The sequence below is a fragment of the Electrona antarctica genome (genome assembly GCF_951216825.1).
Source record: "Electrona antarctica genome assembly, chromosome: 2".
Taxonomy (NCBI): domain Eukaryota; kingdom Metazoa; phylum Chordata; class Actinopteri; order Myctophiformes; family Myctophidae; genus Electrona; species Electrona antarctica.
Window position 1 is genome coordinate 36,584,339 of NC_136807.1, and position 24,905 is coordinate 36,609,243.

At 47.1% G+C, this 24,905-nt stretch overlaps 1 protein-coding gene across 1 annotated transcript in view; it reads left to right on the forward strand.

Moving 5' to 3' along the window:
- Positions 1-21,291, forward strand: part of LOC306915057 (transketolase-like) — a 29,843-nt gene extending 8,552 nt beyond the window's left edge. The window contains exons 5-14 of the mRNA XM_079492303.1: positions 1,856-2,047; positions 2,259-2,377; positions 4,996-5,192; positions 5,604-5,768; positions 8,226-8,382; positions 15,679-15,809; positions 15,979-16,062; positions 16,731-16,824; positions 17,246-17,368; positions 20,394-21,291. Coding sequence (XP_079348429.1) covers positions 1,856-2,047; positions 2,259-2,377; positions 4,996-5,192; positions 5,604-5,768; positions 8,226-8,382; positions 15,679-15,809; positions 15,979-16,062; positions 16,731-16,824; positions 17,246-17,368; positions 20,394-20,581 — 1,450 coding nt within the window. The 3' untranslated portion in view covers positions 20,582-21,291. The remainder of the gene's footprint in view (positions 1-1,855; positions 2,048-2,258; positions 2,378-4,995; positions 5,193-5,603; positions 5,769-8,225; positions 8,383-15,678; positions 15,810-15,978; positions 16,063-16,730; positions 16,825-17,245; positions 17,369-20,393) is intronic.
- The last annotated feature ends 3,614 nt before the right edge of the window (positions 21,292-24,905 follow it).

Consider the following 24,905-nt stretch of genomic DNA (forward strand, 5'->3'; position numbering starts at 1 on the left):
GGCCAGAGCATTTATCATTACACAATTACAGAAAAGTCCTCATTACACAATTACAGAAAAGTCCTCATCTTCACGCTTGTATGAGCCCAGCTCAATTTACTAAAAGGATTTCATTTAACCAACACGCCACCTTTGAAATGTAACTACCACTTTATTAAATCAACAGTGTTGTATTCATGTGTATTCATGCTTTACACAAAGCCCACCGGATAGGATAATGGAATTATAGCAGCAGCCTCCCCAGGGCATGGGATAGCATGTTCATAGAGAAAAAAATCATAGCTTTATGTATGCATGTGTGTTTGAGGCGCATCAGCTGGCTATAGAGTTGGGTTCGTTTACAACAAGAGTGTCACCATGTCTGTTTTTCTCACCTTCCACTAGGCGACGGGAAACAGAAGGAGAACACAGTCATACAGGCGCACGCATGCGCGCGCACGCACGCGCGCACACACGCACACACAGTATTGTCTTGTCCTTGTAGTCCATCACTTTCTCTCTTTTTCTCTCCCTCCCTCCCTTGATCTCTCCCTCTCTTGTCTGCAGCCTCAGGAATTCCTTTCTTTGTCTTCCTCATCTGTGTTTGTTACCGTACCCCATCTCTCTCTCTCTCTCTCTCTCTGTCTGTCTCTCTCTCTCTCTCTCTCTCTCTCTCTTCTCTCTCTCTCTCTCTCTCTCTCTCTCTCTCTCTCTCTCTCTGTGGTGAAGGTTGGAATGCGAGCCATAATGCTCGGGTGTCTCTGCAGATCTTCCAGCTTTAATGAGAATGTGTCTATTTGACTGGAAAGCTGTCAGGTGTCGTTATGCCACGGAAGCGGAGTAGTGAGGATGATCAGAGCACGCACATAGTGTGTGTGTGTGTGTGTGTGTGTGTGTGTGTGTGTGTGTGTTAGAGGGTGATGGTTTGAGACAAGACAAAGAATTGTATGGAAAATTACCCTGCTCCTCTGCAAGAGACAATAGCACATGTTTTCACCTTGCCCTGTGTCCAGCAGCGGTGTGTGTTGCACTCCTGTAGTAGTATCTATCTATCTATCTATCTATCTATCTATCTATCTATCTATCTATCTATCTATCTATCTATCTATCTATCTATAAATGGTAAATGGTGCATTTATATAGCGCCTTTATCCAAGGCGCTTTACATAGATTGTGCATTACATTCACCCATTCACACACACATTCATACACCGATGGCAGCGGAAACCATGCAAGGCACCAACTAGCACATCGGGAGCAATTAGGGGTTCAGTGTCTTGCTCAAGGACACTTCGACAGTAACTCTGGGGGAGCCCGGGTTCGAACTGGCAACCTTGCGGTTCCCATCCGGCATCCAGGCACTCTACCCCTGAGCCACCGCCGCCCCACATATCTATCTATCTATCTATCTGTCTATCTGTCTATCTGTCTGTCTGTCTGTCTGTCTGTCTGTCTGTCTGTCTGTCTGTCTGTCTGTCTGTCTGTCTGTCTGTCTGTCTGTCTGTCTGTCTACTGTCCTTGTCATTATTTATGTATTATGGTGTGGCTGAAGGCCAAGTCATCTAGAACAGGGTCTGTATGTCTGTCCCCTCAAAAGCAGGGCAGCACCAGCATAGCTCATGCCATTACATGCATGACGTCATAATACAACAGAATCAACTCTGGCTATCAAACTTGAACTTGACATCATCATCATGAGTGTGATTCACTTCAGAAGCCACATCTATACATTTTATTTAATCAGGTTGTAGGTTAATTGAGAAACAGTTTTCATTGACAGACATTTACAAATACAAATAACGACCTAATAAAATACAATTGCATTGATGCTCAAGTCTCTAAATGAAATAATAAGTCTCTCTCTCCCCCCATGCAGCTACCGTGTGTTCTGCCTGCTGGGCGATGGGGAGATGTCTGAGGGCTCTGTGTGGGAGGCCATGGCGTTCGCTTCGTACTACCAACTGGACAACCTCGTGGCCATCCTGGACATCAACCGCCTGGGCCAGAGTGACCCGACGCCCCTCCAGCACCACGTGGAGAAGTACCAGAAACGTTGCGAGGCTTTCGGGTGAGTGGACATACTGTGTGTGTGTGCGTGTCTGCGGTGCGTGCGTGCATGGGTGCGTGCGTGTGTGTGTGGTTGTCATGTGCACTGTATATACAAAGATGTGTGCATTTGTGTGTCTGGGGTTTTGTGTGGGACTAAGAGAGAACGACAGTGAATTCTGTTTATGTGTATGAATGAACTCTTTTTAAAGTTGACTCTGTGATTGTTTCAGCTGGCAGTCTATCATTGTGGATGGCCACAGTGTTGAGGAGCTCTGCAAAGTTCTCAGCCAGCCACGCCACCAGCCCCTCGCCGTCATCGCCAAGACCATCAAGGGCAAAGGCATCCCAGGTACAAACAAAACCCCAACACACTCTTTGATAATACTGCCTCATTCATCATCACGATACTCCCCCGGTACTTAAAACCGCTTGACTACTGGCACGTGTAGTGTTTTGAGACATAAATTCGGTTTCTATTGTATATATAGGCAACACCTCTCACCCCTCGATGTCCACTTAATGAACCTACACAGTAAAATCCTGTTCATTTATCTATTCGTAACACAGGATGCCTCTAGTCCATGATGCCTTGCTTCACACAGGTGCTCAATGAAAGGTTTGCTTTAGTCCAATTACAAACACATCCCATTGTTTGTGTGGTTAAATATTTCTATGGTGCCAAAACAATGACATAACTGACACATCACTGCAGCATTATTTCATTGCACCCTTTCGTGACACACTTCAAGGGATGGTCGGCGCCCCCCCCCCCCCCCCCCCCCCTCCCCCCACCACTGAATACGATAAAACCACATACCAAAAAAAAACCAATGAAGCGGGACGAATGCCAATACCTTGCTTAACGCACCATGTCCCACAGGTTGGCACTCCAACAAAGGCTATTCCAACAAGACACAAGGTCAAGACCTACGCTATGCTCTTAGGACAACACACTGAGACACACGGTCCGAGAGGCACCCTAACCTGTTGTAATCCAGGCAGCGGTTCAGTGGTTTAGCTACAGCAGCCCAGTAATCCCTCAGAATGTGTAAGACACACTCTGACCCGCAGCTCATTGTGTGGTGTTGTGATAACAGTGTATGCACACACACACACACACACACACACACACACACACACACACACACACACACACACACACACACACACACACACACACACACACACACACACACACACACACACACACACACACACACACACACACACGCCCATGCACACCCACACACACACACACACACACACACACACACACACGCCCACACACGCCCACACACGCCCACACACACACACACACACACACACACACACACACACACGCCCATGCACACCCACGTGTGAGAGAGAGGCATAACCAGAGAAGGAGAGAGAAAGAGACATTACTCCAGCTCTCTATTTAAAAGTCGATGAGTATACACACAGTTATGTAACATCATGAATCAGAATCTGACATAAGTCAGTAAGTAAGGTTGCTGCACGTACAAGGAATTTGACCTGGTTAGTGGTTGGTTGCTCGCTAGGGTCACACAAATATAAAGTACAATTCAGTCAGATCATCAGGATTAACCACTAATTGCAATGATAATGCATTCAGTGTGTGGGTGTGATACTACCGATTATCTGCGCAAGCATTACACAGAATCTGAGGTCACTAACGCCCCAGAGGCAGAGCCTGAAAATAAAATGGAACCCTTTATGGGTTGAGCCTGATACCAAATGTCTGACAGCCGTGCTTGCCTGAACTATCGCTCGATATGAATATAGCATATCAATTCTAGAAATATGGTATCAGTTTATGAAAGTATATTGGGCATTGTCTAACATTCATCATAGGCTATAGATTGTTAGTAATTACAAAGAGTAGTGAAAGAAGTGTTGGTTTTAATCAGGGATGTATTTGGTTGCCCTACTCGTAGGATATTTGTGCTGCCTCCACCTCCCGCCGAGAGCGCTGCATTTCCTCATTCAGATCGGCTATTTTTGCCGTTTTTGAGGACGCACACATGGCTGCTCCTTATTATGCGGCTTGGCACTTTTTGGCATGTTTTTGTTGCCCCTCTTGGCGCGTTGCCCTACGCGCAATACGCACTGCGCGTATACGTAACGACGGCACTGGTTTAAGGGCTTTAATGTAAGAAAGGGTGAGAGAAAGAGATAGAAGAGTATGTGCATATAACATTGCCTCAGATGTTGCGCCCTTTGACCTAGAGATTAGCATTGTAATCCACTGAGGTAGAAGACTTCTGCATGAGTGCCAGGTGTTTAAGGTTTGCAAGGTCCACTATACAGTATATAGACAGTGGTGAAAAAAAAGTACTCCCATTTTTTACTTATGTATACAAAATCCTTTGAAAATAGCAGATCTATAAACTCGCAATGTGTCACATCGTGATGCATTGTGAGCTTGTAGATTGGCTAGATTTGTAATAATCAAAGTAAATTGTAACTAAAGTTTTCAAATAAATGTAGTGGTACAATTAATATTTGCCTCTGAGATGTAATGAAGTAGAGGTAAAAGTAGCCTACTGGAAATTGGAAATATTCAAGTAAAGTACAAATAGCCTACTTCAAAATTGTACTTTTAAGTACAATACTGTACAATGTACTTAGTTATACTTCCACCACTATATATAGCAGTGGTTTCCTAAGTAGGGTCCGGGAACCCCAAGGGGTCCTTGAGGGAGTTCCAGGGGGTCCCCACAGCTAAATGATAGTTTGGAACCAATTTTGGACCCTTATGGGTCTGTAACTCTGAGAGTGTACAAATGGTTCCAATGCATGTCAAACTGGCGGTCCTTGAAATTAAAATGGTTGAGAGTCACTGCTAGAGCCGTAAAAATATTCTCTAATGGGGGTCATTGGCGTATATATTTTGTAATGGGGGCTAATTTGTGTCAATTTGTGCAGTCAAGTATGTGTGATAACTGTGCTTGTCCTCTTTTCCAGGGGCTGAGGATAAGTTGGGCTGGCATGGGAAGCCCCTGCCTAAAGACATGGCCGACAGTGTGGTGAAGGAGCTACAGGGACACCTCGTAAGCAGCAGCAAGCGCCTCTACCCTGCTCCGCCCAGCGAAGACGCTCCACCCGTCAGCCTCCGCAACGTCCGCATGCCAAGCGCACCCACCTACAAACCCGGGGAAAAGGTACACACTCTCAGGGTTAAATTAACCCATTTAGACCCGAGGCCGATTCAAAAAAAAAAAAAAGGCTTCTAAATCTCTATGTCAGTGGTGCACTGGTGCTCAACCTTTTTCATGTCAAGGACCCCCAGAATTATCTGTATTTGTCTGAAAACATGTAGTTCTAGGGACCCCCCAGAAGCAAAGGTTTGAGTTAAAAACGTTCGCTCTGAAAGAAACTTTTTCACGACTTTTCAAAAAAAGCAGCTTGTAGATCTGCTATTTTTCAATAGCAGGAATTTACTGTGTCACTGGAGAAGTTATTGAGTCACTGAATGCGCAATGATGGGGGGAAAAGTTACAATGATTGCTCCTGTATTTTCTCGAGCAAGAAAGAAATGACGACGTCTCTGTGCACCATGTAATGTTCTGTAGATCGCCACACGGAAGGCCTATGGAGCTGCTCTGGCCAAGCTGGGACGCTACAACGACCACGTCATAGTCCTGGACGGAGACACCAAGAACTCCACCTTCGCCGAGCTCTTCAAGAACGAACACCCTAACCGCTATGTGGAATGCTACATCGCAGAGCAGAACATGGTAAGATCTGGCCTAAGCATGTCATATAGTAACATTGCGCTTAATGGCCAATAGTAGAAGAAGCCTGTTGGTGTGATATAGGTGTGTGTGCGCGCGCGCGCGTGTGTGTGTGTGTGTGTGTGTGTGTGTGTGTGTGTGTGTGTGTGTGTGTGTACCTGGGTTATGCATTTAATATAAGTAGCCTGGTTAAGCACATTGTCTTAAATGGCTGACACACAATTATAATGTATATTTGTTTATAGTTGACTTTGAACCCTGAGTAGTATCATAATTATGCAGCATGGTCTAGCAAAGAGAGAGCTGATCTATAATTTCACCTGAATGTATTCTGCTCTTATATTTGCTGGAGTTTTGGCACTTTTTGTATAAACTCACTTCCTGAGCTGTGACTTTATCCTCATGCTCTTTTAATTAACCTTTCTTTGTTTCACTGATTCACCTTATAATGTTACCCTAATCAAATTCTTATCCTCTGCTGCCCAAGATTCCATTGAGAAAGATAATTAATCATGTCACCCACATTATTATTAGCCCCATTTCTACCATCATCAACATTTTTATCCCAGTTAACGAGCCTTTGTTTTGTGCCCGTGACTCTCAGTGGATGCCAAACAACAATAGGACCCCCCGAAAATAGGTCACTGGCTATCTGCATTAATTAAATACTGTAGCTTGGTCGTAGTGATGTCACATTAAATATTAAGTGATTCCGGTATTGAGCTACATTCAAACACTCAGTCCAAAAGGGATAGCACCTAAAACAAGTCCTTGCGGTCTTGTTTCCATTTAGGCCCTATGCAATCAATTCATAGACATGACATGAACAATAACAACAAAATTCAATATCATCATAGGTCAAAAAATAAAAATAAATCCATGACAAACAGTAAAAATAAAAACACTGTATACAATGAGGGGAAAATGGAAAAGGGGGGATGATCATTTCCTCTCCCTTGGGCCTGCTGAAAGGGGGATGTTTTGAGGGAGGGGGTCAGGGCATTCCACGCTTTGGTGGCGGTGCTGTAGAAGGAAAATTTACCCATATTTATTTTGAAAATGGGTGGTGCCAAATTGTTGTTCTCACTCCCTCTAGTATTGTGTCTGTGGGTGTTGCTCACCATTTTGCGGTAGTTAGTTACGTATGCAGGCACTGAGGGCATTGAGGGCAAGGTTGCATTTATAATTTTGAAGGTCAAGCCCATTTTCAATTGCTTAACCCTGTCTTCTACCCGGAGCCAGTTTAGACCAGCAAAATGGGTTGGTAGTAGGTGGGTCATGGTCGAGAAGTAGTCGAATTAGTTTGTTTTGGGAGGTCTGCATGAAGCTTAGTCTTAAGTAACATTGGGATGCTGGAGAACCAGGAGGGGGAAGCATAGTCAAAGGAGGACCCGTAACCATTTCATTACATAACTCTCTGAGTTAAGGTTAAGGCAATATTTTCTGGTCCCCGGGGAGGCGAAATTACTTTTACTGCATCACCCAGCAGATGGCTGCTCAGATAGCTCAGATGAGCACACAAATGTCACTTCAATATGTAGACTTGGCGAGCCAAGGGCAAACCGGCTTTTGATTCCCAGCTGGCATCTCTCTACCATGGGCGTAGTTATTTTTGCGCTTTTTACAATGCCCTAACACCATTTAGGTATTTAGGTAGTAGGCCTACAGCAGCACAACACACACACACACACACACACACACACACACACACACACACACACACACACACACACACACACACACACACACACACACACACACCTGCTCCATATAACTTTCAGCACTACGGGGGTTCCATGTTTTTAACTGACTTGCTGTTATTCTGGAAGTGTCGGCACGCAAAATAAAAGACAGCGTCCTTTGAAACTGAATATTCCATCCACGCATGCTTCTTGTAATAAAAGGTGGAAAACAAACGTTGGGTTTTTCCAATGACTTTGTGGGGAATTCCTGTAAAATAGGCTGCTTTGGACAACCGTGTTTTTCCCCAAGATCATGATCCACCTCCACTGATGGCCCCGGGGGCGGGGCCGGGTTTGTTGTAAACTGCCTTTACTTTTGCCAAGTTGACTACACAGGTAGGAAGACAGTAGAGGTCAGAGGTGGGTTGATACCTGCGTGTCTGACTGACGCAGGTCATTACGAAAATATAATGATGACTGCTCTAAAATGTATTTATTGTAAAACAAAACATAATAGAATTCTGATTTATTTCTCACAATTAGTTTTATTTCATTGCATGCAAACAAAATAAATCTTGAACTTTATTTCTTTTTTAATTCCACCAGGGGGGGCGATGCCCCCCCCATAAACTCCACCCATGATCTCTACCCACTCAGCTACGGAAGCCCTTCAATTAACACAAATAATGGTACTGTGTATTTATTGTCTCCTGTCTACACTCTTCCTTCCCCTTCTCACACACCTTCTCCCTCTCTCCTTGCTCCCTACCCTCCCTAGGTTAGCGTGGCGGTCGGCTGTGCCGCGCGGGACCGCAACGTGGTGTTTGCCAGCACCTTCGCCACCTTCTTCACCCGGGCGTACGACCAACTTCGCATGGCCGCCATCTCCGAGAGCAACATCAACCTCTGTGGCTCCCATTGCGGCGTCTCCATCGGTCAGTGTCACCAATCACAGCCTGGACACACTGACCTTTGACCCTCTCTAGATTATAGAATAGAGGCATTATTTGTACACACATGGGTTGCATACAAAGGAAAACTTTGCCGATTTTCAACCTAAATCGCAAGTTATGCATATAACTATGGTTCTATGAATACCGGATGACCGCCAGAGGGGCGGTGTTTTCAACACCTGGATATGCATCACGCGCTCGCGCATTGGTCGAATATTAATACCAACACTGTCACTCGTGACCCCCTGTGGGCGTGAGCCACCGATATAGGTGCCCAGTTCACAGGGTTCATCCTCCTGAAATCTTTTCGTCTGGATTCCGAGTGACAATGAACTCTGGCGGTCATCCGGTATTCATAGAACCATAGTTATATGCATAACTTGCGTTCTATTTCATACCTACTGACCGCCAGAGGGGCGGTGTTTTCAACACCTGGATGACTCATACCAACATGGTCACGAGGAACCTGCACTCACCGAACCTCAGTTGCAGGTCGAAGAAGCGGACAGCACTGCCGTCGCCACAGGATGAGGGGTGGTCACATTCACCCGGTAGAAGCGGGCAAATGTGCACGAAGAGGCCCATGTCGCTGCAGCACAGATATCGGCCAGCGGGACACCCCTCAGCGCGGCCCAGGAGGTGGAGACACTCCGAGTTGAGTGACACCTCACAGGGGGAGCCGGCAACCCCCGGCGCTCGTAGGCCTGTAAAACGGCGTCCACCACCCAGTGAGAAAGCCGTTGTTTAGAGACGGAATACCCCTTTCTGTGCCCTCCATAGCACAGGAAGAGGGCGTCTGACTTCCGGAAGTCTGTCGTCATGGCGATGTACTGCCTGAGGGCCCGGATGGGACACAGCCCAGCGGCAGGGAGTAGCCCCTCCGCTCCCGGCTGCGGGGTGAAAGCCGCCAACCTGACTGGCTGGTTGACGTGAAAGGTTGAGATCCTCTTGGGGAGAAAAGAGGGGTTGGGCCACAGTGTGACCCCAGACCCGTCCGCAGCCCACCTAACGCACTCGCTAGCTACAGACAGGGCATGGAGCTCCCCCACCCGCTTGGCGGATGTGATGGCAAGGAGGAAGGCAGTCTTGACTGATAACCACTTGAGGTCAGCCCGCTCCAGCGGCTCGAAAGGTGCTGAGCACAGGGCTTCCAGCACCATAGGTAAATCCCATGAAGGCACTCGGGTGACGTGTGGGGGGTGCAACCTAACGGCCCCTTTCAGGAAGCTACCCACCCATGGGTGAGACCACAGGGTACGCCCGTCGACTGGCACATGCCGGGCTGAAATGGCGGCCAGATACACCTTCACTGTATTGGGCTGAAGACTCTTGTCCAGCAGCATCTGCAGGTAGCGGAGCAGCACCGGCACAGAGCACGTGGCTGGGTCCACACATTGTTCTTCACACCAGCCACAGAACAGCTTCCATCTGTTCGCATACAGCGCCCTAGTGGAGGGCGCCCTAGCGTTGAGCATGGTGCGGACAACTGCCTGGTCACAGGAGTTCAGTAGAAGGTCCGGCCCTTCAGGGGCCAAACATGGAGCCGAAGTCGGTCCGGACAGGGGTGCCAGATGTGGCCCCCTGCCTGAGAGAGGAGATCCTGCCTCGACGGCAGAGGCCAAGGCGTCCCGTCGAGAAGTTGCTGGACCATGGGGAACCAAACCCTCCCAGGCCAGTACGGCGCCACCAGCAGCACCTTGTGCCCGTCTGTGGCTATCCTGTGCAGTATGAGCTTGAGTAGTGGGAGTGGAGGGAATGCATACAGCAGACAGTCCCGAGGCCAGGGGTGAGCCAGTGCGTCCTGCCCCAACGGGCTGGACGGTTCGAACTGGGAGAACCACTGAGGACAGTGCGTCGACGCACTCGAAGCGAACAGGTCCACTCCAGCTCTCCCGAACCTCTCCCATACCTCGCGAACTACTGAGGGATTCAGCCTCCATTCCCCCGGAGGAGGGCATCCACGTGAAAGCAGGTCTGCAGCCTGGTTGTCCAGCCCTGGGAGATGCACCGCTCTGAGACTCGCGAAGCGAGGGAACGCCCACCGAAGGAGTCTCTGGGCCTCCAGCAGAGATTGCTTGGATCTGACGCCTCCCTGATGGTTTACGTGGTAGACCGCTGACGTATTGTCTGTCCGGACAAGGACATGTTTCCCTTCTAGGGCAGGAAGGAAATGCCTGAGGGCAAGACACACTGTACGGAGCTCCAGTACATTTATGTGTTGATGTCTCTGCCGAGGGCCCCAGGCCCCTCTGACAGTCCTGTGATTCCACACGGCCCCCCAGCCTGAGAGGGACGCATCCGTCACAACAACCTCCCGGCGGGAGGGTATTGAGCCCAAGACGACACCGCGGCACAGGTCCTGCCGTTTCTTCCAAGGTTCCAGTAACCGCCGGCACTGGCTGGATGTCCTCACGAGCCGCTTCTGGTGCCTCTTGGGGTCGAGGCCCAAGGCATTGGTCCATATCTGCAGGGGTCGCAAAGAAAGGAGTCCCAGGGGCACGAGTGCGGATGCAGCAATCAACATGCCTAGCAACCGAAGGAGCAGGCCGTACGTCAGCCTTGTACCCCCTTGAACACGGGAGACAAGCTCCAGAATGTCGCCAACCCGCCGCGGGGAGGGGCAAGCTCTCATTGAGACGGAGTTGATGGCAATGCCGATGAACACCACGTCCTGACGGGGAGTCAAAGAACTCTTGGTGAAATTCACCGTGAGTCCCAGCTGTGCAACATGGTCCAGAAGGGCCGACGTGTCGCAGAGCACCCTCTCGCGACTTGAGGCGCACAGAAGCCAATCGTCCAGATATGGGAGGATCCGCATACCCCTGGCTTGTAGCGGGGCAAGTGCCGCTGCCACGCATCTGGTGAAGACCCGGGGGGAGAGAGAGAGACCGAACGGGAGCACCCGGAATTGATAAGCCTGCCCCATGACGGCAAAGCGGAGGAACTCTCTGTGATGTGGTGCCACTGGCACGTGGAAATAAGCATCCTTCAGATCGATGCTTGTGAACCAATCGTTGGCTGACACGGACTGGAGAACGTCCACCGTGCGCAGCATCCGAAAACGAAAAACCTTCAGGTACTGGTTCAACTGCCTGAGGTCGAGGATCGGCCGAAGCCCGCCATCCTTCTTTGGAACGAGAAAATAAAAGGAGTAGTACCCTCTTAGCTGAGCTGCACCAGGTACACTCTCTATGGCTCCTTTCTGTAGGAGCTCTGCAATTTCCAGACTGAGGGCCCGAGACCTCAGTGGGTCGTCGACCACGGTCATTCTTACCCCGTTGAATGGCGGGGGCCGACGTCGGAATTGAATCCTGTAACCCTCGGATAGCGTTGCTAGCACCCAAGGGTCTGGAGTTAAGGCTTCCCAGCGGCTGAGATGTTGTGGGGTGAACCTGCTGGGGCCTGTGTCCGGAGGGTCAAGCTTGACTCCCCCGGGCCTTAGGTGGTCCGGAGAAACGACTGTTAGAGGCACCACGCCTAGGCGCCCTGCCTGTGGGTGCCCGAAACGAAGGTTGCGGGAAATTCTGCTGGGGTTGGCCCTGCAGAGGGAAGGAACGCCTGCCTCCCGAGGAACCTCGAGCACCAGCTGCTGGGTAGGAAGGAGGGCCCGAGTATCTGCCAGCCCGGGACGCAGACCTGCCAGACACCTGACGCAGGTCTGCATACTGCTTCCTGGACTTCCCTGCCTGAACACCACGCTCCAGGGCCTCTTGAGCTGCGGGCCCAAACATCACCCCTGGAACGACGGGCAGCTTGAGGAGAGACTCTCTGCATCTGCTCGACAATGGGGCCTGGGCGAGCCATACCTGGCGACGGGCCATGGTCAGAGTGGACATCAGTCTGCCAAGTTCCCTGGACATGTAAGCAAAGGTCCTGAGGGAAACGTCACTCAGGCTCTGTGTGTGTGCGTCAGCCCCCGCCATCTGGAGGGACTGGGACAGGGCCAGGACAAGATGGGAAAGAGAGTTGCCGAGACGCGCCATACGAGCTGCTGTGTCGTAGCTCTTAGTCAGGTAGTCGTCCGTAACTCTACACTGCGCTCGTGGACAACGAGCATCAGGCCTGAGGGCCTCGTCCGGGGACACTACCAGGGACGCAACCGCCTCATCAATTGAAGGCATGCGGTTCAAACCCAATGTGGCCGCATCCCCCATGGTCGACAAGGCCCTGCAGTCCTGTGAGAAGTGAAGATTAGACTTCGGGTTCCCCCAACACGACTGAAGCTCCTTTATGAAATCCGCAGAGGGCGGCACATTGAAGGACGTAGGCTGTTCAGTGCCTTTGAAAAAGGCATTTCGAGTCGGGGCCGTACTAACAGGGGTGTCAAGCCCCAGCAGTGACAAGGCCAACAAGACGGCCTGCTTGGTCACAGAGAGGTCGTGCCCAGGCATCTGAGGAGCATCCACCTCCTGCCCCAGAGAGCCCGTTTCTGAACGGTGGGGCGAGTGTTCCCCCTCCTCGTCCCCTTCCAGGCCATCACGATCTGTATCAGTGCTAGTGAAGAGGGAGTCCGAGGCTGCAATGGACATGGCATCCTCATCCCGCTCTCCGTTCCCACTGGCATGACCATTGTGGTCATCTCCGCCCTGGTGCTGAGGCACTGGAGCCAGAGTATCGGCGGTAGGAGCACAAGGCTGCAGGTTGAGCAGAAGGGCCCTAATCTGGGCAAACTCGGAGGCCAACGTATCCACCTTGTGAGCCAAGGGATCATCCTTGGTTACAGTGGCTTCTTCGACCACAGTGGCTACTGTGGGCTTCTTTGAGCCCGCGGCCGTTGCCTCCGTAACCTTGCGTTTACGGCGATCCCTCACCGAGCGCAGGGTGGGCATTCCTGAGCAAGGTATGTCGATAGACGGACTCTCCACTGCAGCCAACCTTGCAACCCTTGCCGCATAGGGCATGGTGCCACAGTTGGTACAAGCCTCCTCTGTCAGGGCTTGTTTCAGATGTGCTATGCCGAGACAGGTAGGGCACATATCATGGCCATCGTCCGGACTCAGGGAGGCTGAGCATCCAGCACAGATGCTGTTCATGATGGCAAGCGATAGCAGCAGAGCGAAACACACTCCCAGTGCCTATATGGGGACTATACCGTAATGGCAGCCTTCGCGCTGAAATACGGGGGCAGGCAGCAGAGCGTAAAGCACTCTCAAAGCCTATATTAATGCCAACTAAAACAGGGCAATTAATAAGCGACAAGTTAAATCAGTACTTGGCGTTGAATGAGTTAACAAAGGTATTCACACTGTAGCAGCCTTCACGCTGAAATACAGTGGCAGGCAGCAGAGCGTAAAGCACTCTCAAAGAGCCTATATTAATGCCAAATAAAACAGGGCAATTAATAAGAAATACGTCAAATCAACACTTAGTATTGAATGAGTTTTAAGCGAATACCACCAAAGTATTCACACCGTAGCAGCCTTCACGCTGAAATACAGTGGCAGGCAGCAGAGCGTAAAGCACTCTCAAAGCCTATATTAATGCCAAATAAAACAGGGCAATTAATAAGAAACAAGGTAACGTTTTAGTAAACGGGACAGTTTGTTATATTACCACCAGTAAACCCAGTAGTATACAGCTACAACGATAGTAGTGGAGCGGAGGACACTCTCGTTGCTAACGTTAGCACAAACACAGCGCGCAGACGTGCAGCGCTGGTTCCAAACACACACAGCGGTGTGTCAACAAAACAATACTGGCTTTGTCAAGCAACCGTAGAAAGTATACTTACGTGCGACGCTGGCTCACAGAGTCACTCCGTCACGCCAGCAGCAGCGGCGGGGCGAAAGACACCCTCAATGCTGCAGTCTGTCACTTCAAACTTACCACACAATGTCAATTGTTGAACGTCCGTATCGAACGCACGGGGGGAAACCCCAGTCGTAAAAACAAACTACGCGTATCTCTGGAGGACACAAGGTAGCCCCAACCGCATTGGTTACGAGACACAGTAGCGTAGCTGCTTAGTTTTCAACGACCTGCGCTTTTCGAGGCGAAAAGATGAAAGAGGATGAACCCTGTGAACTGGGCACCTATATCGGTGGCTCACGCCCACAGGGGGTCACGAGTGACAGTGTTGGTATTAATATTCGACCAATGCGCGAGCGCGTGATGCATATCCAGGTGTTGAAAACACCGCCCCTCTGGCGGTCAGTAGGTATGAAATAGAACCCAATGTTATGATGTGAGGAGATCATTAAAGATGGAGTGCCGTGATTCTTTTCCACCCTAAAACATGAACATCAGGTAGAGGAAGATTTTTTTTGTACAGTAGTGTACAGTGTACAGTATTGTTTAAAATGTCATTTTTATGTGGACATGCCCACCAGTTCATAATGTATGCCTGGTTTGCCTGGTGGTGATGGGTGATCTACCTGAACTGAAGCCGCACTCACAGCTGTTGTTGTATGATAAAGGGCAAGGGGTTAGGGGAGGGGATGATCTTGTGATGTCACTATATCACTGTTTCTTTCATTGGCACGTTTGACTGTCAAGGTTTCAGGAAGAAGCCCTAAATACCAAAGGGAAGACATCATTGCACATAACAACCACACCAAGGGGTCTAATAAAGTACTGTCACCTCATAAACACATGAAAAACATGGAAAATCACGGCACTCCCTCCATCTTTAATATAGTGTGACCAAAAATACCCTATGTCTTCTGTGTATGTTTGTTGCATCTTGGTCATGTAAATGCTTCATTTCACATTACTGGGGCAGGCACACATGTCGTACGCTCTAATGACATGAAACGACACATTTGAACATCATCATCGTTTTGCGGAGAAATAAACAGAAAACACAAGAATATGTCTGGCCACATTCCTCACATCAGAACAATGGGATCCAGGTATACTCAATCAATTGCGTATTCCGCAGGGTTTTACTTTGTATAATGTGGTTTGGATCTCTCGTCTTCACTGCACTGTATTCTGTGGTTCTTTGATGTTCCTCAACCCTGAACTGGTTTCTTCACCTCTTCTGTTGGTCCATTCCTGCGCCCCGTATCAGTTCTCCTCCTCCCCTCCCTCCTCTCTGCCTCTCATTGTTTCCGTGTCACGGAAGTGGTGGTGAGGAGGCGGCCCGATACTCTCTAACCTCCTCCTCCTCCTCTTCCTCTTCCTCTCCACCCCCTCAGGTACATTGCATGCCCACAGTGCCCGAATGCATGCATGTCCACTAATGCCTCCAACAATGTCAAATACACACACCTAACGCGCGTGTGTGTGTGCGTGTGCGTGCGTGTGTGTGTGTGTCTGTGCGTGCGTGCGTGCCAGGCGAGGACGGGCCCTCTCAGATGGGTCTGGAGGACTTGGCCATGTTCAGAGCCATCCCCACGGCAACAGTGTTCTACCCTAGCGACGGCGTCTCGACCGAGAAGGCAGTGGAACTGGCCGCCAACACAAAGGTATAATTACCCACAATGCTCTTTTTAGTACTATAGAGAAGGTGTCTAAATGAAAAGGGGACTGATAGTAAGGGATTTACGTATTGAAAAAACAAAAACAACCAAATACATATAACATTGAATAATGATTGTAATAAATACCATGTGATTCATCACTTGTGTCCCCTAGGGTCTCTGTTTCATCCGAACCAGCCGTCCAGAAAACAACGTCCTCTACAACGGCAACGAGGACTTCCATGTTGGACAGGCTAAGGTTTGAAGCTCATACACACCAGGACATGTCACAGAAATGAGTAGCGGCCTACTATCCCACTATACTTAGTGTTCATTTAACTCTGAGAGTGTACAAATGGAATTATAGGTAAATGGATAAATTAACATCAAGTATTTTACTGCGTACTTGGTTGTAGTCTCACGTAGGCAGACATAGCAGAGATATCCGCCATTGTCACCATTACGTCTGGTGACATTTAAATTCAATTTAGTGGCTTGAACTGTGTGGAAAAGGTTTGGATCCGACCACCAAGTCTTTGCATTACAGAACCAATGCAAAGACTCGGTGGTCCTACCTAGGGCGATACCAGGATTGTTCTTTCAAAGCAGAGCTTTGACCCTTACAGTAGGTTTGTTAGCGGAGGTTTTCTCCACTGTTCTATCTAGCCCACACATTGAATTTGGATGTCACCACATGTATTGGTAGGCAGAGAGCTCCGATTCATCTGGCTTTGAGACTACTAGTGTAGTAAGTGTACACATTTCAGGCTGAATTATACATAAAGAAATGAGTGGCATGTGTAAAATACGGTAGCCTGCTAGAAGTTTTCCCAGATGCTTTTGCTTTTTTATTTCACATTAACACAACTATTCAGCGAGTGAAATCTAGTCTACATTATGCAATTAAAATGCTTTTCTACCCTTCAGGTTGTGTACAAGACTACTGATGACCATGTGACTGTGATTGGAGCAGGAGTGACTCTCCATGAGGCTCTGGCTGCAGCTGAACAGTTAAAGAAAGGTATAGTACAAAGCAGAGGGAGTTTTAAAGATTATAAACTGCAGTTTCCTACAATACAAATAGATGGGAACTAGTTCCCTGGTTACCAGTTATGGAAACTCGAGCTAAGGTACGACGTCATGGGCTCTTATAAACTGCTGTAGACAGAGCTTTCTGTCAGCAACATGGTATTAGATGTCCTGCAATGCAAAAGTACCTCTTTTGACATTGAAGAAAAGCAGTGCTTTGTCTTTGTTCTTTGCTTACCATTTGAAAAATGAAAATGTCTGTCTGTCAAGAGATACTTTTTCATAAGCCCAATGGGCTATTTTCTGCACAAAGCAATTTAGATACTACTTAGTTGTGATACTTAGTTTTGATTACGTGTGTTATATTACCATACTAACTAAACAAAACAAAACTTTCTTGCCTCCACTCCCAGAGAGAATCAACATCCGTGTGATTGACCCTTTCACCATCAAGCCCATAGACTCCAAGACCATCATTGAGAACGCCAAGGCAACCAGGGGACGCATCATCACAGTGGAGGACCACTACTATGAAGGTGGGTACACAAAAACAATTATCACAAGATATAAACAGCACTGGGCCCAATAATGGTGTGACATTCTGTGTCACATGTTCCCATTCTGTGTCACATGTTCTTCATTCTGTGTCAGATATCTCTCTCCTCACCTTCCTTTCTCTATTTCTACTGTATTGTGAAATAAAGAACATGCACCCCAAAAATATGTTTTAAAAAAAGAAAAGAAAAGAAAAAGAAGGTAATGGGAACATTTCATTGACACCACAAAGAACAGTCACAAAGGAAAACTGCAACAAATTAAAAAAAATGGGGTCAACATTCAATTATATAAACTAACGATATAGCTGCAGACAGCTTTACAAATGTCAAAAGAATGCATATGAACAAAGACATTTGTTTTTCTCAGTTCCCTAAACATTAGCTTTTTGGAGATACATTTTGCATCATACTGATGTCATACCATTACCAACATAGAACTTTAGGCTAAATCATAGGGCTTAATAGCATCTCATTCCATCTCTAATATAAACACATTACTTACTAAATGATCAATAAAGCCATATTTGTGGTGAATCCAGTGCATTATCACAATAGCACATGAAACAAGCATCTAGTGTTACAGCTGCTTACGTATTAATTTATCAATTTTAACTCAGAAACTACTGTATAATGTACATTCTCAGCAAATAGTAGAGGGAGCAACAAATAGTAGAGGGAAGCTAGGATTAGGACAGGTGGAAGACTTGACATTGAAATTTAAGAGATAGATAAGATAGATAGAAGCATAGAATAGATACATAAAATGAATGAATGAATGAGGAGAAAAAGTGAAAAGAAGAGAGAGGAAGGGTAGCGCTGAGCTGCGGATGCTGCTGCTCTGTTCACAATCGCGCGACAGGTACGTTCACAAATCACAACTACTTATTAAAATAGGGTGCATTTTGCATCCCAAAACGCAATTTATAGTTAAGGGACACAATAAAACAACGACCTCTGCATCCACTGGATGCACTACTGTACTCAGCATGTTTTCTACATGAATATATAAACCACATTATAACCATATAAAATTAAATGGGAGTTAAATGCTGCAATTTGTAAAAATGGCAAAATATGACTCCTAACGTCGTTGAAGTGGGACTCATAAAATGTCCCTGGGACTCATCTAAAAGACCATCCCTGCATCCCGGGACTCATTACATTGAAAACCTATTTACATCACTGCCCGCTGTTTATAAACCAAAACGCAGACCAGCGTAGCTGCCTGGGGGATAAGCCTGCGTGAGGGCCTACTGACATCTACGCTGCTGGTCACAGGACCTCACTTTGAACCATTGCCCTAGAATTGATCAGCCTTTGATGCAAACACACTTGAATGCATGTGTGCACGCATGCATGTATACTATGCGCACGCACACGCACACGCACACACACACACACACACACACACACACACACACACACACACACACACACACACTATATACTGTACTGCACATTTTCAGTACATGAATGGATTGTGACAGGCCAGTATGTGAGGGTCATGTTTGGGGGGTCTGTTCACAGACACAGCAGGGAACCAGGGTTAGAGAGGGTTGGAGGTTGAATCGCATGGGGTACAAATGCGTAGAGAGGGAAGGGATAGGTCTGACAGTGGTAGCAGGCGATGGTATATCGGCGTGTGTATTGTATGTATATGTATGTGTGTGTGTGTGTGGGAGTGGGGGGGGGGGGGGGAGCAGACAGGACAAAGGGTACAGCTGTCAAAGAACATTACATTGTAGCGATGTGTGTGTGCATCTGTTTTATACTGTACCAATGAGGGGGTCTTAACAATATAGGGGGCACACGGGGTGGAGGCTCAAGGCTATTCAGGGGGATGTCACACAAATTATTAGTCCCAGACCACAGATGGGTTCATGGCTAGTGCAACGCCACACCTCCCCACCCCCACTCTATGCCTCCAACACCTCCATATACCCAGCCTGTTCTTCACTCCCAACATCACACAAAGATGGATGGCGTGTAAGGAAATGAGAGGGGGAGATAGATGAGAGAAGGGAGAAGATAGTTGATGGTCAGAGTAGGGAAGGAGGATGGGGGGGGGGGGGGGGGGGGAGGACGCAGAGAAGGAATGAAATAACCTGGGCAAGGAGTGAGAGATGGATGGATGGAGGGTGGGTGGAGGAAAAAGGAGAGAAATTAGGAGGATGGTGTGAGAGATTTGGAAGAATATCAAGAATGATTTGTGAGATAAAAGCAGGAAAGAGTTCACAGAAGAAATTGAGCGTATAGGAGCTTGAGAGTGGAATGATTATACCTGTAGGTGGATGTGGAGAAGACAGAGAGAAGGAACGAAGGAGAAGGATGAAGGTGAGAGAGAAAAGAGTGGTTGGAGAGGAGCAATGATGGAAAGAGTGATAGAGAGAGGAGTGAGAAAGCATTGGGAGGGCGTTGTTGTTCATGTCAGTAAACATCACATCACAGCTGAACTCTACTGACCATGGAGGTGTGAGTGATCTGATATGACAGCTGGGTGGAAGACAAGGAGGAAAGGAGCGAAGGAAGGAAGCAAGCAGGGGAGAGAAGGATAGAAGCAAAGGTTTTTTTTTCCTCATTCAAAACCGTTTTCATTCATTACATTTCCAGGGTTTCTTCTAATATTTACAGTTTTAAGTTTAACCCATTTAGACCTGAGGTCGATTCTACAAAATGTCTTAAGTTCTAAATCATGACAGTTTTCTGAAAAACCTATGTAAAAGATTTGAGTTAAAAAAACGTTTGCTCTGAAAGAATATATATTCAAAGATTTGCAGCATATTTTCAAGATTTTCCAAGAATAGCAGATCTACAAGCTATGCGCTTGTAGATCTGCTATTTTTCAATAGCTAATGTTTAAAGTAATGCTTAAAACACCAACAGGGGTTCCTGTCCTGAATGGGTTTTACGAGTATAAAACCATTATGTGATCGATCACCAAACCCAACATCTATCTATAGTCTTTCTTCCCAGCCATGAGTTCTCCATTGATCTCTCCATGCAGGCGGTCTGGGCGAGGCAGTGTGCTCGGCCGTGGTGAACGAGACGGGCTTCACCGTCCAGCGCCTGGCCGTGTCGCAGGTGCCCCGCAGCGGAAAGCCCAGCGAGCTGCTCCGGATCTTCGGCATCGACCGCGAGGCCATCGCCCAGGCGGTGCGCAAGATGATCAGCAACTCCTCCAACGCCAAGTAAGACCGGTGGGTTCCACACATCGGCGGGGCCATGAACACGACAAACGGACTCTTCGGTAACTTTGTGTCACCTCACCATGGAGACGACAAACAACAAACAACAACAACAAAAGAAAACACATGGAGAGGGAAAAGCACCCGTGGGCTCGCCCCACACATGCTCTCCCTTCCCTCCATTCCTCCACTACAAACAGTTAGTAGGCATATGGATATAGTGTTCATTTGAGGAAAGAAAACGAAGGGAAAATTATATTTCTGTTTTAAGTGTCATTGTTGTGGTTTTTGATATCCACCCCATTCTCCCCCTTGAGTTAACCCAATCCTCCCCCAACCCTAACCATGCTCCTTTGTGAGTTCAGTGAACCCACCCTAACACACCGACCCTGTCTACCCCTGCATAGCTCCCAGAGAAAGTTCCAGTACTGATGTAGTCGGTAAAGTCAGTAAACGTGTTTTGGAGTAAAAGTGAAGTTATTTTTTTTCTTCCTCTGTGGAATCCTGTCACATTTTTGAAGGCGGCTACATATATGTCATGTCTCGTTACAAACCCAACCCACATCTACTTTGTAAAATCCCTCGACCCCACCACAGCGAGCAGTGTGGAGGAACTTTAGGACTTTCTGACTGAGCACTGACTGTTTTTAATCATTTTGATCCTGACATAGCAGGGACTGTTTCACAACAATAAAAGGAAAAGGTTTCTTCACAATGTTCATGTCTCGAGTGCGTCTTCTTCCCCTGTTTTAGCTACTAGTAGCTTAAATACAAGGTGGCTTTATCAATATATCATTTCATTTGTATTTGTATAGTTATATTTAATACATGGTGTCATTTCTTCTTGGGTTTTTAGAGAGATCAGGTTAAACAATTTCATCATCATTTCTGTATTGCCATTGGATCCAAATATTATTAATCTTCAGACATCACATCAACTCATCAGACATGTAGGCCTATCTGAAACCGATTTTGGCCACTAAGGTAGGCTATGTTGGAAGACACATATAGCTAAGCTACACAACATACTCTTTAGGTACATTACATTTTATATTCTTCTGACATTTCGTTTTCATTGATTGATTGATTGAATACTTTATCAGTCAGAAATGTAGACAACACGTGGTACAGTAAGACATTAACACAATAACGTCCTGGGGACTTCCATTGTGGTCCTATGTATACAATTCATCAACATAGCATACAACATTAACACAATAATACATGACATCAAAAAACACAAAAATACAAAAGAGATGGGAAAATTCCATTTATTTACCCTTTTGGTCTCCCGTCCTGATTTTTTCAGGACAATTTTTAAAGAAACCAGTGTTACGCATGCTTTAAGTTTAATGGATGGTGTTCAGGAAATGAAAATTATACATTTTTAAGGAAAATAATAAAACCTTGTATTTTTTAAACGATGCAATACTGCCTCATCAAAGTTGGTGTTGTGACATTAGATATTGTCAATTGCTTGCATGAGAAGGAGAAAGGTGGTGGAGTTAGCTGTTTTAGCAGACAGTTTGAGGGTCCAATGGAGTTTAAAGGTTTTGTCCAATGAGTTTTTTACTACTTTCCATTGGTTCAATATTTTCGAAACGACACACAGACGTAAAGGGTGTTCTTTCTTTTCAAAATCTTTTTATTGTAATTTCAATAGTATAGATCTCAGGAATCATAGGGCAGACATAATAAAAATAGTATTATTGCACAAATCATGCCCCTTCAAGACAAAAGAAAAATGAAAAAACATTTCCTCCCCTTCAAGTCCCAATTTAGTAAAGCCAATTCCCAATTCCCCAGCCTCTCTACGAGTACTCCATCTCTGCTAACCCCCACAATCACTTATTGGGAGGGTGAAGAAAGCATCGGGTCTCCTCCAAAACCCGGGCCGTCAAGCCACCATCTTCTTTCCACCTGAAGACTAAAGGGTGCTCAATAGCACTGATTTATGGAATAAAATCAAAAACCTCAAAAATGGAGTTATGACTCAAGGTTTCCTCCCCGACAGCAACAAATCTTCATTATAAGAAAGTGCAAGACGCTGAAGAAGGCCTCCTCTACTGCAGCCAGAGTCTGCTAGGTGACAGAGGGTGACTGTCAGCAAAGTCTACGGCAGCACACGTCCACCACGTGCTCTGCATATTTCATGTCCACGTTAATAATTGAAAAGCCTATTGAAAGATTCAAGGGGACTGCAGCATGTTGTGCGTGGATGGACCATATTACGATCTGTGTGCGTGCGTGTGTGTGTGAGAGAGACAGAGAGCGAGAGACAGAAAAAGACACAGAATACGGGATAAATGTACTGTATATTCAAAAGTTGTTGGTTCTCCCAAATTGAATAATGGGTTTGTAGCAGGTCAATAAAACTATGCAATGCATAGTGAAGAAGATAAAAGACATATCTCACAAGTTCACAACGTATGCATCCTATCCAATATTCACAGTGAGTACAAATGTCTGAGAACTGAGAAGGTTCAGACAAAACGACTGTGATCTTTGAACGATCACATACTGTAAGCAGGAAGAGATAACGGTAGACTTCATAGTCTTATGTCTTGGACACATACGCGTCAATCTATTTTGCGTCCGAGCTGCTAGACATGGTAACGCCCCGCCTGCCTCTGATTGGCCTATACCGACACTGCCCGTCTTGACTGTCCTCCGAGGTGGATATAATTATGGTTACCATGCTCGGACGCAAAATAGATTCACGCGACACATACAGTATCTTCTGTTAAAAATCACACTTGTGTGAAGTGAGGGGCGCTCTTATCATCATGCATCACATTCCGTGCTCAGCCAATCAAATCATCACTAGTATGTGGTATACACACAAACACACAAAGCTGGGCATGCACCGTATAGTTCTCAAGGTGGAGTCCAGTAGCCTGGGTTCAATACAAACCCACGGAACCCAGGCTATAGGGGTCCAGGGACCCTCAGGGTTCCAAATGGACCCTTACAACTCTGAGGGTTATGGGGCTATAAGCAGATGGGCGTACCCACGGTACTAACGGTACTAACTGTACCCAGCCCGTGAGAAGGGTCCCAGATGATTGAATGTGATATTTAACATGACCTCTAACCCGGTTTCTGTAGCGCAGCATGCAGGAGTCTGTCTCTATGGCTTGTGAACTAGAAAAAGTGTCAGCTGTGTGTGTGTGTGTGTGTGTGTGTGTGTGTGTGTGTGTGTGTGTGTGTGTGTGTGTGTGTGTGTGTGTGTGTGTGCGCGTGCGACGTGTGTGTAACGTGTGTGTGGCTGGGGGGGGGGGGGGGGGTATGCTGGGGGGTATGTACAATAAATCTATTAAAGAAAACATTGATTTACTGGATCCAATTAAAATCTTTAGTGTGTACAGTAAGTGTACAGTATGTGTGCATGTGCGTGTGGCGCACGCGCGCGTGTGTGCGTGTGCGTGTGCGTGTGTGTGTGTGTGTGTGTGTTTCTATGCTGTACTGCATTGTGGCTGTGGAGACGGTTGGGAGGCATACATTGTGAGCATTTTTGCTGCCATATAAGCATCTATCCGTCTGCCTGTCAATCTGTCGTATGGATTCTATTGTCTAATTACTGAGAATCAAAGACAATCTGTCTGTGTGTGTGTGCGCGAGACACACACACACACACACACACACACACACACACACACACACACACACACACACACACACACACACACACACACACACAGTCACACACACACACACAACTGTAACACATGCAAATTCACACAGATGCTCTATTCAAAATACTATGCCCCCACATTTGCACAGTGTAAATTAATAGGCGACATATACTCTACACACACACACACACACACACACACACACACACACACACACACACACACACACACACACAATCTTGTGTGGCTTTCTCGTCGGGTAAAAAGGGTTCTCAGGGTCAGCGTTCAAACAAAAGGGGTGTCAGCTACTTTTGGCTCTAATCTACATCTACACATGTCATCATGACGTTCATAAAAGTGACCACTTCTGTAACTTAGTCGTATACTTCTCTCTTATCTTTCCTCCCAATAGAGTACAGATGCTGAGGTGTGTCCTCTATTACTCCTTTGACATCTTCTCTAAATTTAAAGCTTACACACACACGCACGCACGCACGCGCACACACACACACACACACACACACACACACACACACACACACACACACACACACACACACACACACACACACACACACACACACACACACACACACACACACACACACACACACACACACACACACACACACACACACACACACACACACACACACACACACACACACACACACACACACACACACACACAATGTA